The sequence below is a fragment of the Anomaloglossus baeobatrachus genome, chromosome 10, assembly GCF_048569485.1.
Source record: "Anomaloglossus baeobatrachus isolate aAnoBae1 chromosome 10, aAnoBae1.hap1, whole genome shotgun sequence".
Lineage (NCBI taxonomy): Eukaryota > Metazoa > Chordata > Amphibia > Anura > Aromobatidae > Anomaloglossus > Anomaloglossus baeobatrachus.
In genome coordinates this window covers 74,029,461-74,042,845 of record NC_134362.1, presented here as the reverse complement: position 1 = coordinate 74,042,845, position 13,385 = coordinate 74,029,461, and the positions used below count along the sequence as shown (strand labels likewise).

General features: G+C 41.2%; 1 protein-coding gene across 1 annotated transcript in view; it reads left to right on the top strand.

The window, feature by feature from the left end:
- The window catches only part of FADS1 (fatty acid desaturase 1), a 46,932-nt gene extending 39,330 nt beyond the window's left edge, over window positions 1-7,602 (top strand). Inside the window, exon 13 of the mRNA XM_075325212.1 lies at window positions 3,057-7,602. Coding sequence (XP_075181327.1) covers window positions 3,057-3,108 — 52 coding nt within the window. The 3' untranslated portion in view covers window positions 3,109-7,602. The remainder of the gene's footprint in view (window positions 1-3,056) is intronic.
- The last annotated feature ends 5,783 nt before the right edge of the window (window positions 7,603-13,385 follow it).

The window sequence follows — 13,385 nt, the reverse complement described above, 5'->3', positions numbered from 1 at the left end:
TACTCTACTACTTGTGCTCAGTAAGGGTCTGGAGGCCAAGCTGTTTAGAAACTAGCTGTACTTTATGTAAGATAAAAGCTATCATTACAGGAGAATGACAGCAGATAGAGAAAGCAAGTAAATTACAAACTTGCTTATTTTCATGCTGACAAAATAAATTTTTAATAACCTGAAAATACCCCTAAAATATCTATTTTGGGCTAAAAATAATTTTTGCAATTGGTTTCATTAGAAATTTTGCAGATTTGACTTTTACATTTCCTTGTTTCTCCTCTCATGCCTGCTATAGATGATCAAAACTGCAAAGATTTATATTCATTAAATAACACAGATTTTACAGGGAAATTAAAGTCATAGTTGTTCTCTCTAAATTGAAAGCTCCTTATTATGCTCTTGGGTCTCTCCATATTCCATAGCATAATAAATGTAGGCTGATATATACAGTGGGTGAAATAAGTATTGAACACCGCACCTTTTTAGAAATACAGTCATATGAAAAAGTTTGGGCACCCCGATTAATGTTAACCTTAGTTCTTTATAACAATTTGGGTTTTTGCAACAGCTATTTCAGTTTCATATATCTAATAACTGATGGACTCAGTACAATAAACCTCATTTCAATCCAGAAATATTACTAACAGAAAATGTGCAATCTGCATTTAAACAAAATTTGACCGGTGCAAACGTATGGGCACCCTTATCAATTACTTGATTTGAACACTCCTAACTACTTTTTACTAACTTACTAAAGCACTAAATTGGTTTTGTAACCTCATTGAGCTTTGAACTTCATAGGCAGGTGTATCCAATCATGAGAAAAGGTATTTAAGGTGGCCACTTGCAAGTTGTTCTCCTATTTGAATCTCCTATGAAGAGTGGCATTATGGGCTCCTCAAAACAACTCTCAAATGATCTGAAAAAGATTATTCAACATAGTTGTTCAGGGGAAGGATACAAAAAGTTGTCTCCGAGATTTAAACTGTCAGTTTCCACTGTGAGGAACATAGTAAGGAAATGGAAGAACACAGGTACAGTTCTTGTTAAGCTCAGAAGTGTCAGGCCAAGAAAAATATCAGAAAAGCAGAGAAGAATGGTGAGAACAGTCAAGGACAATCCACAGACCACCTCCAAAGACCTGCAGCATCATCTTGCTGCAGATGGTGTCAATGTGCATCGGTCAACAATACAGCACACGTTGCATAAGGAGAAGCTGTATGGGAGAGTGATGCAAAAGAAGCCGTTTCTGCAAGCACGCCACAAACAGTCGCCTGAGGCATGCAAAAGCACATTTGGACAAGCCAGTTACATTTTGGAAGAAGGTCCTGTGGACTGATGAAACAAAGATTGAGTTGTTTGGTCATACAAAAAGGCGTTATGCATGGAGGCAAAAAACACGGCATTCCAAGAAAAGCACTTGCTACCCACAGTAAAATTTGGTGGAGGTTCCATCATGCTTTGGGGCTGTGTGGCCAATGCCGGCACCGGGAATCTTGTTAAAGTTGAGGGTCACATGGATTCAACTCAGTATCAGCAGATTCTTGACAATAATCTGCAAAAATCAGTGATGAAGTTGAAGTTACGCAGGGGATGGACATTTCAGCAAGACAATGATCCAAAACACCGCTCCAAATCTACTCAGGCATTCATGCATCCCAGTCCCCAGACCTGAATATCATTGAACATCTGTGGGATGATTTGAAGCGTGCTGTCCATGCTCGGCGACCATCTAACTTAACTGAACTGGAATTGTTTTGTAAACAGGAATGGTCAAATATACCTTCATCTAGGATCCAGGAACTCATTAAAAGCTACAGGAAGCGACTAGAGGCTGTGATTTTTGCAAAAGGAGGATCTACAAAATATTAATGTCACTTTTATGTTGAGGTGCCCATACTTTTGCACTGGTCAAATTTGGTTTAAATGCGGATTGCACATTTTCTGTAAGTACAATAAACTTCATTTGAATCCAGAAATATTACTCAGTCCATCAGTTATTAGATATATGAAACTGAAATAGCTGTTGCAAAAACACAAATTGTTATAAAGAACTAAGGTTAACATTAATAGGGGTGCCCAAACATTTTCATGACTGTATATTTACTTAGAAAATTGGTGACATTGACATGAATTTCTCACCAGATGTCAGTAACAATCCATCCAATCCACACAGACACAGAAATCAAACCATAGATGTCCATAAATTATGTGTAATAATTTGCAATGACACAGGGAAAAAATATTGAACACCTGAAAAAAGAGATGTAAAAAGCCATCAAAAATAATGAAACCAGATGGAATCTATCTGTAATTAGAAAGCAATCCTGATACAACCAGCCAAGGAAACTCTGGGTGTTTCAGAGAGAAAATAAAGCTGCTAGAACAGCTGAGCCAATCATCTGACCAGAATCCAATAGAAAATTTATGGAAGAAACTAAAACTCAGAGTTCATACAAGGAGCCCACAGGACCAGACGCCTCCTGTATGGAGAGATTAGTCACCTACATTGCTCAGGTGTGATCTTGGCCCATTCTTCTACAAAAATCTTCACATCCTAAAGCTCTTGTGAAGAATATTTTTGTAGAAGAATGGACCAAGATCACACCTGAGCAATGTAGGTGACTAATCTCTCCATTTAGGAGGCATCTTGAAGCTTCATCCTCAACAAAGGCTTTTGTATGAAGTGCTAAATAAATTTCAGGGAGTGTGTTTAATACTTTTTCTCACTGTCATTTCTCATTATTACACATAATTTATGGACATTTATAGTTTCATTTCTATGCCTGCGTGGATTGGATGGGTTGTTACCCACATCGGGAGGAAAATTCAGATACAAGTTACATCCTCTCCCTGACTGATGCTCTGTTAGACCCAATGAGCAGCCAGCAATAGACAATGCTATAGAAGGCAAACTGTGCATTTTTATTTTTTTTATTAAACCCAATTGTAAGAATTTTTAGCCTAAATAAAATATATGCAATTAAGTAAAAAAAACCCTGCATCTGGAGGTGTCCTGATCTCTTCATACACAGCATGTTCACAGTCTTTCTGTCCTGCAGCTCTCTGAGAGAGTCTGGTGAACTGTGGCTCGATGCCTATCTACACAAGTAAGAAGAGCGCCTTCTTCAGGATTCACTCGGATCTCTTGGAACTGGAGAATTGAGATTGGACGGCGATGCTGTTGCCTTCTCGACATTCCTAGTCTGCAGTGTGATGGAGTGGCCCGTTTTATACCCTTCAGGACTGAAGCTGAAATCTCGGTTCATGGGGACAGTGACATATGAATGCAGATTACCATAGATATTATTAATTTTGTATCCTGCATTTGTTCCACTTTGGCTATAAAATTAACAATGAAAGCAAGTCTGATGTATAATGGTGTGTGGTGATTATCGTGGAGCTAAGCACATTCTTACTGCAAATCCTCAGAGCTTAGCGAGGCTGCATTCCCACTGCTGAATGTGCAGCAATCTGTGCTCCCCGGCCGTGCCTTTTTATGGGACGAATTTTTTTGGGGGGGTGAGGGGGTGCATTGATGGCGTAATCAATCACAAACTATTTTAGGGTGATTCCACAAGTTGTGTTTTATGCACTATGTAGTACTTTTCCTATTAAAATTTGGAGGATGGATGATTGTGTTTTTGGGTCAAGATATTTCTTCCAGCTATAGCATTTTCTATGCTTGTTTTTTTTTCATGCATTTCTAATAAATAAGCTTCTCTATATGGAAAAGTAAATGGGGAAAGAATAAGAAAGTAAAAAATCCTGCAATAGGGAGTGGTATCAAAGACTTTCCTAGAAATGTAGCAGTTTATAATGCACCCCTTTTTTTGCCAGAATTTTATATTTTTTTTTTACACTATTTGTCACTTTTTAAACGTGCTAAGAAAAAAGTCTTCTAATGGACCTACAAGTTTACCATGATTAATGCCAGCAATTGGTGCAAATTACAGATCCGCTTCTGTGCCTCGCGGGAGGATATTGTGCCGTATAGGAGCCTCCGATGGATAGATGGAGTGCGGATAGCTCGGAAATATGTATGAGCTCACCGTTTGCATGACTTCTGAGCAACCCTTGGGCAGGATTTACCCAGACTGGTGATTCGTATGCCAGGCTTGGGCTTGTAGCCCTTTTAATATATAGAGCTACATTCATTAATGGGCCACCTCTCTGCTTGCATTACAGTACATGTGTGGTGGCAGGCTGCATCACTCGCACTAACCCTTATACTGAAAAATGTGAAAACTGTGTGTGTGAATGTTTTATGCCAATTTTCTGGTATAGAGGGGATGATAAGTTCCCCGCCTAGGTGTCTGAAGAGTGTTAGCTTTTGGAATCCAGGAACTAAATTGTACGATTATGATAAGAAGTAAGTCTATACAAATGTTGAAACATCGAAGGAGGGTTGGCCAATAAATGGGTATTGAATAATGTAGACCTTATAACAGTGTCCGGTCTGTGGGCATAGCATTTTAAAGGGGATCTCCCAAAAAAAACTGCTACACCTGACCACTGGGTGTGGTGGTGTGTGTTAACCTGAAACGCTGTGGCTTTTCAGAGAATACGTAATTTAAAAAGCCGGGCAGGACTATGTCTTGGATGACTAGTCCAAAGGAGGTCCGCAGAACCTATAACACCCTGATCCCTTTGAATGGCTGGTCTCTCCCTATGAGTGTACCTAGGGAAGAGACCTGTCAGTCCAGGAGATCATGTTGGGTCCTGCCTTGGACTAGTCACCTGAAACACCAGTCCCACCTGTAGACATGAGCGGACTTCTTCTCGTGATTCTGGTCAATCAACCATGTAAATAATTTTTGGATGGAAGACTCTCACCTTCCAGGTTCCCTGGAGCTGTTTTTGATTAGCCAGTCTGGCACAGCGTCATCTGTGTCACATGTCACAACGGTGACATCATGGCAGCCCTGGCCAATCAAAAGCTGCTCCACAGAAGTTTGAAATGATTTGCAATCCTTGCGGCCAGAGACTGCTGACCGACAGGTGTCTGGTGAATTCATCCACCCATTTCTACCTGCCTTGCTTTCAAAGGAAGTTTTCTCTTAAAATAAGAATCTTTTGGGTACGGTTCCACTTGCGCATAGCTTCCGATGCGAGAGCATGTGAAGTGATATGCTAATGATCCTCTACTGCGGGTGCGAGCCAAGGATCATGCGACTGTGATGAGATCTTGCAATTGTATCACAGCTGCGGATGGAAAATGAGGGAGCACTTTCTCCCCATCTCCTCCACTGCCTGTCTCTGTGTAAATCACACTGCAGTTGGTTTCATGCGCATCCATAGACCTGTATGGGTGCATATGAGATGAAAATCGCTGCCAAACGCAGCATGCTGCAATTCATTTCTCAGGCCGATATGGCATGAGAAATCAATTGCAGATGGACACTGCCCCATAGTTTCGCATGGCTGCGAGTGCAATCTGATGTTTTACCGGATTGCACTCATGCGTGCAAAACACAAGTGGAACCGAGGCCTTTCAGGGTAAAACATAACTGTCTGCAATAACACAGCCGAGGTCCGGATCATTCTGTCAGTGCTTTGCGCAGTATGAAGAAGCACTTTTAAGGGATTTGTGAAAATTTGAATTTTGAAAGATTTGATTAAGAAGTTTCTATAGCAACTAGAAATCTTAATGAGGATTAAGAAGCTCTGCCCATGCTACAGAACAACGCCAAGTGCATCTGTGCTACAGGTGTTGTCACAAATACCCGGGACACATCTAAATGTGAGTATACCCTCAGTATACAGGGGTGCAAACATATACGCAAGGGACAGATTCTACAGGGGAGTAGATTAAGGTTTTAGTAAATATTATAAATTTTTTAATGATGGGGTAATTTTATCAAGAATTTTGAACCAATTTTTTAATGGGAAAAGATGCACCAAATTTATATAACATAAGAGTGAACTTCAAAAATTCCCATCCTGATTACAATGGGGTGATTTGTGTATGATAATACTGCCATCTGGTGGCTCAGTTACGTATTGAACTCAGATTCAGCTGCCCTAAGTTACTAGTAGAGATGAGAGAACCAGAAAGAAGTTTGGTGTTCATACACAGACTTAAAAAAACCCAAAACGTAGTTTGGAGTTCGGGTGCATTACATATGCAAACCATTTGCGTGAGCCTCGCGGTGCTTGGGTACGCTGGGTGCTCAGCCCAGTGCGAGCCGCTTATAGCGTCTGATCATCTCTCACTGGGGGTAACAACAGCGTGATCGTGACAAAGAATATGGGAAAACCCTGTCCCTGGGAGTGTTGTGCATGTGGGTACAGACCCAAACTGCCTCATTAGTGACTGCCATTAGGGTTCAGGTCACATCCAGGTCCTAAACCGAACTATAGCTAAAGTCCGACTACTACAGTTGAACCAAACTTCCATGGATCTGCTTATCTCTACCTATGAACTCTACTATGAACATCTTTATTATGGTCCTCAGATCACCAAATTTAATAACTAGGGATGATCGAATACCTCAAATATTCGGCTTTGCGAATATTGGACAAATAGGTCACCGCTATGCGAAAATTCGATGCGCAATGTAAGTCTATGGGAAGCCTGAATAGTTCCGAATAGCTGTTATTCGGGTTTCCCATAGACTTACATTGCGCATCGAATATTCGCAAATAGTCAAATAGCGGCGACCTATTTGGCAATAATTCACGAAGCCGAGTATTTGAGGTATTCGATCATCTATAGTAATAACATAAGATATAAAAATCTTCATACTTGCCTGTCTGGCTCCTCACAATCTTCTATCAGGTCCTCATCACATCTTTAAATCAAAGCCGCACATCTGGACTTCTCACTCTGAGGTGGAACTTTGAGGAGACCCGAGAAGGTTCCACGCACCAGGTCACAAGGTCACTGCGCATGCCGTGGCATCGTTAGTTGTGCGCTTGCGCAGAATCCTTTTGGGCTTAGTCAAAGCTGGAAGTATCAGCCTAGTGTGAGCAGAAGCAATCTAAAGATGCAGCGGCGAGGACCAGACAGGTGATGCAGGGGAGCCAGAAAAGTGAGTGCAAGTGTAAAAAAAACCCTCAAACATTTAGATGTTCTTGTACATTTCTGAGAATGGTGACCAATGGATCAGAAGCGAACAAAAAAAAAAAATCTCCATGTTGATTAATGTGGATTTTTGTAACGCTCGAATAGAATTCACGTTCACTTGAATATATTTGCTCGGCTGTAGTTGTGGAGATTACGCAGGCCTAAGACCTGTTGGGTCATGGGACCCGCTTTTGTATTAAGCTTCTTATATAAAACAATACAGGAAAAGTTTCTTTTGCTAAATATTTTAGGAATTTTTTAGTAAATCCTTCCAATTTCCCACTGAAAATCTCCATTTTATTTCTTGATTATCACTGACTCCACAGTTTGCAGTTTTATACCAATAATCTCTGCTGCTGTTTGTTTCTTTCTATTGTGACTATACAGCCAAGGTATGAAAATGAGATGTTTCCTGATGTCACCGTATCCTACTAATAATGTAGTTTTATTATAAGTGGCTGGTTGATGCTACAGATTGTATTCTTACATGTGTTTTCTATACTCTTGTAATAAAAGCTGCTAGCTGAAGCATTGGTGTACGCGCTGCCTTTCAGAGCCTTCTATTTCGTGGTTGGTGCATTTGTTGTGGTAGATATTTTAGTAGTGCCTATTTTGGGGTCTTGTTTGTCTCTACTGAAATGGAGTTCAGCGCTGCGGATGCTCTTCACCTTTTACACAGAAAGCAGCTGAATATTGACTGACTATTTCATTCTGGACCACAAAAGTGGCAATGTTTTATTCTACCTGGGCATAGAGTGCAAAAAGCAACCAGCTGAAATTCAGAACCGCAGATTGGGGAAATGTGCACTATTTTATTGAGAAATCTGATACTCAAGAATCAGCAAAAACATTAGTGCATGCCCTTATCATCTCCCGCCTCGACTACTGCAACCTCCTGCTCTCTGGCCGCCCTTCCAACACTCTTGCACCCCTACAATCTATCCTAAACTCTGCAGCCCATTTAATCCACCTCTCCCCTCGCTATTCCCCAGCCTCGCCACTCTACCAATTCCTTGATTGACTTCCCATTGCCCAACAACTTCAGTTCAAAACATTGTCCATGACATACAAAGCCAACCACAACCAGTCTCCTAGTCTCCCGGTACCTACCTGCACGCAACCTCAGATCCTCACAAGATCTCCTTCTATACTCCCCTCTCATCTCCTCTTCCCACAATCACGTACAATATTTCTCCCGTGCCTCCCCCATACTTTGGAACGCTCTACCCCCGCATATCAGGCTCTCCCCTACTGTGGAAAGCTTCAAGAGGAACCTGAAGACCCATCTCTTCCAACAAGCCTACAACCTACAATAGCCCTCAGTCCAGTACACCACTGCGCAACCAGCTCTGTCCTCACCTATTGTACCATCACCCATTCCCTGTAGACTGTGAGCCCTCGTGGGCAGGGTCCTCTCTCCTCCTATACCAGTCTGTTTTGTACTGTTATTGATTGTTGTGCGTATACCCTTTCACTTGTAAAGCACCATGGAATAAATGGCGCTATAATAATAATAATCAGGGCCATGCTTAAAGCTTTCCAAGCCAGGTTAAAATCTTTGCAAGTGTGTTAGCAGTCATCTGCCAATAAAGCTAACACTCGGCAGTCATTTCTTTCCACCGTCATATGGCCTTCATAAAACATGTACTCTTAGCACCAGTGTAAGAAACTTCTACAAGTCCTGTCACACCGCTCTAATGCCCTGATCACCAGCCAAGAATGGCAGATACATTCACAGGATACAGCCGGCTCCCTATGATAAGGGTGGGGGTAACATAGGGGCAGAATACCGATGATACAACCACTCACAGCCTACCATATCATGGAGGGGTTTGTTTCAGGTATTAAACATGCACACTAATGAGGTTTTACATAGGGCACCAGTCACACAAGTACGTGTGATGCACAGTGTCTGGCTTACATCCTAATAATGATGCCAATACTATTCGATCAGGTGGGCTACTCAGCACTTTTAAGTGCAGACATCCCATGGGAACGGCTGCATCCTGAGGAAAATGGTGCAATAGAAAATCATATAAAATGATAATAAATGTGAGGTATTGGTCCATATTTTGGCCAAAATACATAAGCTCGTAACCCAAACGTCAAGGGTCCCCACACTATATTCAAAATAATTCACCGAACAGGACAAATTCAGAAAAAAAAAAAAAACCAAGACTCACCAGAAACAATGCCACCAGCCAACACAGGTCAAAATGGCAAATGCCCTCGCAGGATACAGCCGGCCCCTTATGATGAAGGTGGGGGTAACATAGGGGCAGAATACCAATGAGATGACCACTCACAGCCTGCCATATCATGGAGGGGTGGTTTTTGGCATTAAACATGCACACTAATGAGGTTTACATAGGGCACCAGCCACACACATGTGCAATGCACAGTGTCTGGCTTCCAGCCTATTGATGACACCCATACTATTAGATCAGGCAGGTTCTCCCTCTCTCATAAAATATATATATATATATATATATATATATATATATATATATATATATATATATATATATATACACACACACACACACACACACACACACACATACATATATACACACATATATATATACACACACATACATATATGCACACATATATATATATATATATATATATATATACACATATATACACACACACACACACATATATTATATACACATACATACATTGATACACAGAACAGACACCCCAGAGAGCCAGGCTGACACTGTGCTTTGCACATACCTGTGTGACTGATGCCCTATGAAAACCTCATCTGTGTGCATGTTTAATACCAGCAGCCACCCCCTCCATGAGTTGGCAGGCTGTGAGTGGTTGCATCATCGGTATTCTGCCCCCTAGGTTACCCCCACCTTTATCATATGGGGCCTACTGCATCCTGCAGGTGCATTTGCCATTCTGATCTGTGTTGGCTGGTGGCATTTTTTTTTTCTCGAATTTATGCCCTTTTCGGTGAAGTAATGCCCTGATCAGCAGCATTTGCCTTCATCACTTGTTACGTTTGGGTCATTAGACGTGGTCAGAACAGAATCACATTCTAGTCATTGGACTTCTGTGCTGTCCCTGATCTTTATTATTGGGGCACTCCTTGTTATAAGGAAAACTATGCCGATGTGAATACCAATACTGATAATTCAAATAAAAAATTAAATGACATCTTGTAAGTATTTTTAAGATTTCCTTCACGGTACGGCCTCACGATGAGTGTTACTCATGGTTTTGATGCTCCATAGTTTCGCTAGGTCCAAAGTTTTACAGTATAGGCAAAGGGAAATTCATAGAAATCTCCTGCCCACTGGGGTTTTTTTTACTCTGGGTAAACTGAGCTGTGGTGCATTTTGCGAAGCATCAGTATGTCAAGTTCACTTTCGGGAATTAAGTTGCAAGAAAAAAAAAAAAAAAAGGGGGGGGGGGGAATTTTCAGCTCACCCATTCCAAGTCCATTAATAGTGGTCAGTGCACAGGCAAACGAACAGGCTCCTGAGTAGAAGTTCCAATAGAATTCGTCTTATACGTTTCGAGCTCCTAGGAGCTCTTACTCATCCTAGGAGCTCGAAACCCGTAAGACATGCGGTTTTTAAGCATGATTTTAAATATGCACAATAAAAGTTATTTCTTATGAAATGAAGAAGTCTGACGTGGATTAAAAAGTCAGTTTGGATGGTGCTGGACAACCCTATTGAATTCTATTTCGGGAAACCCTTAATTTTCCATGCAGATTTTCCCCATAGACTTGCAATAGATGCGGAAAATCCGTAGGTAAAAAATATGTTTTTGATGCATTTACGCAATGGAAACACACCAGAAACTATTGTAATCTGCATCTCATGATGTCAATAACAGGAAATTTCAAAAACAAAACAGCTTTATTTAAAGAATGATACACCAAACAGCCAAAACCCACAGCTATAAAAACAGATTGGGGGAAAAAAAATGCAAGTAAACAGGTGTGGAGATGGTGCAGAAATTCTGCAATGTTAAAACCTACTGACATTGGAAACATAGACTTAGGCCCAGCGCCCACGCGGTGTAGTTTTGACGCGTATTTTCAGAAATCTGCAGCAAAATCTGCATGTCCATTGTGAAGCCAGAAAAGTCTATGAGAATTCAGAAGTGCTGTGCTCACGTTGAGTATTTTTCCCTTGCGTATTTGGTGCAGATTTATTTTTTTCTGCACCAAATACGCAAGGGAAAAATAAGTAACGTGGGCACAGCACTTCTGAATTCTCATAGACTTTGCTGGCTTCACAATGGACATGCAGATTTTGCTGTAGATTTCTGAAAATCCGCAGCGTGGGCACTGGGCCTTAAAGAAAGATAAAAAAGCGCACCCAATTCTTCACCTAGAGGTGTATATGAAGCATCTTTCTTCAAAGCTCAGCAAATAGAGAGCTCTCCTGCCTCCTTTACAAACTTGAGTGTTATCCTTGTAGCTGCCATATTACACAGACATAGGAGCTACAGGCTGGTTACTATTTCCACAAGCCTCAATTTAAATCGCCACTTATCTTGATACTACCACACACAGCATTAGGCCCACCAATCTGTTTTCACATGGACTGTGTGGCCATACGATTCACAGGGAGACATTTGTTTTTTTACCGCCAGCATTGATGATAAGGGCCAATAGTAGTCTATGGGTCTGTTACAAATTGGAGCACACAAATGAAATCCATGTAACATGGGCCAAAATTAATGCATTCAAGAAAGTAATGTTTTTTTATGTGTTAAGGATGTGTAAAGATTATAGATTTTAGAGTTATTTAGCCACATAATTACATCAACAAACGACATGGGTCCCCCATTTTTGATCATGAGCAAAGGTAAAGCAGACAGCTGGGGGCTGATTATCAGGCTGGGAAGGTGGATGATTATTAGGCCTTTCGCAGCAGCCAAAGGAGTGGCACATCACATTATATGTGCAATTCTGGTGCTTCGCCTCAGCTCTTCATAGTTGCCCGGCTGCGTTGGCAATCGGGGTAATCAGTTATGGAGATTATGTCAGCTGTGAATTGTCTAAAAACACAACTGGCATCAAGCCCTGATGCTAGTAATGGTGAGGTGTCTATTAGGTAAAAAGAGAACAAAAAAACGAAAAAGTCTATTTAAAAAAAAAAAAAACACTTTCACCAATTACCAAAAAAAAAAAAAAAAAAGTGCAGATCGAATGTAGTCCACAACTGTAAACCCGAAAAACATGAAAACAACAAGCCCTTTCCTCGATCACCACCCGATGAGTGGTGGCATCAGTAAAGTTGCCACTTATCAGTGATAAGACATGAAGTTACTGATGTCACTGCTCATCAGTCATTGGGTCTTGCAGAGTGCAGCGTAATCCGGAGTGGCTGCTGCTGCTAAAAGCCTTGTTCTGAAGCTTAATAGCCTTTGAATGACGTAGTTGAAGAACGTCGCCGGGACCGCTGGACTACGTTGGAACTTTGCTAATTAATTGGTGAATGAGGGAAAGGGTCTTGCTTTCATTTCTCTTTTATGTTTTCTTTTTATTTCTACTTACAAGGTTAGTAATGGGGGTGTCTGATAGACCCTTCCCCATTACTAACACCAACGCTTGCTGTCAGCTTTAGTTTTGGAAAATTCAACTCTGACTTCTACCCCAAAAACCATTACCCCAATTGCAAGCATAGTAGGGCAATTGGGAAGAGCCGAAGTGAAATGCCAGAATTGAAGCATCTTGTGATGCTCTGCTCCTGAGGCGGCTGCAGGCTGCTATTTTTAGGCTGGGCAGCTTCCAATAACCATGAACCTTACCAGCCTGATATCAGCACTCTCCAATCTGTTTTATCTGGTTATCAACAATGAAGGGGGGGGGGGGGGGAACGCACGTCATTGTTTTCATTTAATTATTTTCCTACATAGCTCTACAATCTAGCAAGCCATCTCTATCCATCTTTGCACACCTTTTACACATCCAAACTATTAATTTCAGTCATATTGGGGTGTTTTTTGTCCGGTACGGGACACGCAGACCTCACACAGATGACACATGTACATGTACACACGTATGGACAAAATGGAACAAGCCTCACATGTGTTTGTTATGCACATGTGTGAAGGGGTTGTTATTCCGGTCCCGGGCTACTGTTATCACAGTATTTTATTGGCTATCAAGTTTCCTCTCCAGCCACACTATGAATTACCTAAACAGGGAATTTGCAGCAAAGAGCTATTCTCACATTTTTTTTTAAGTGGACAGTTAAAGCAAGTAAATTGCAATCTTGCTTCTTTTTAATCTGGTCTTATAGTCCTGCAATGACAGCTTTTATCTTTCATAGTGTACAGC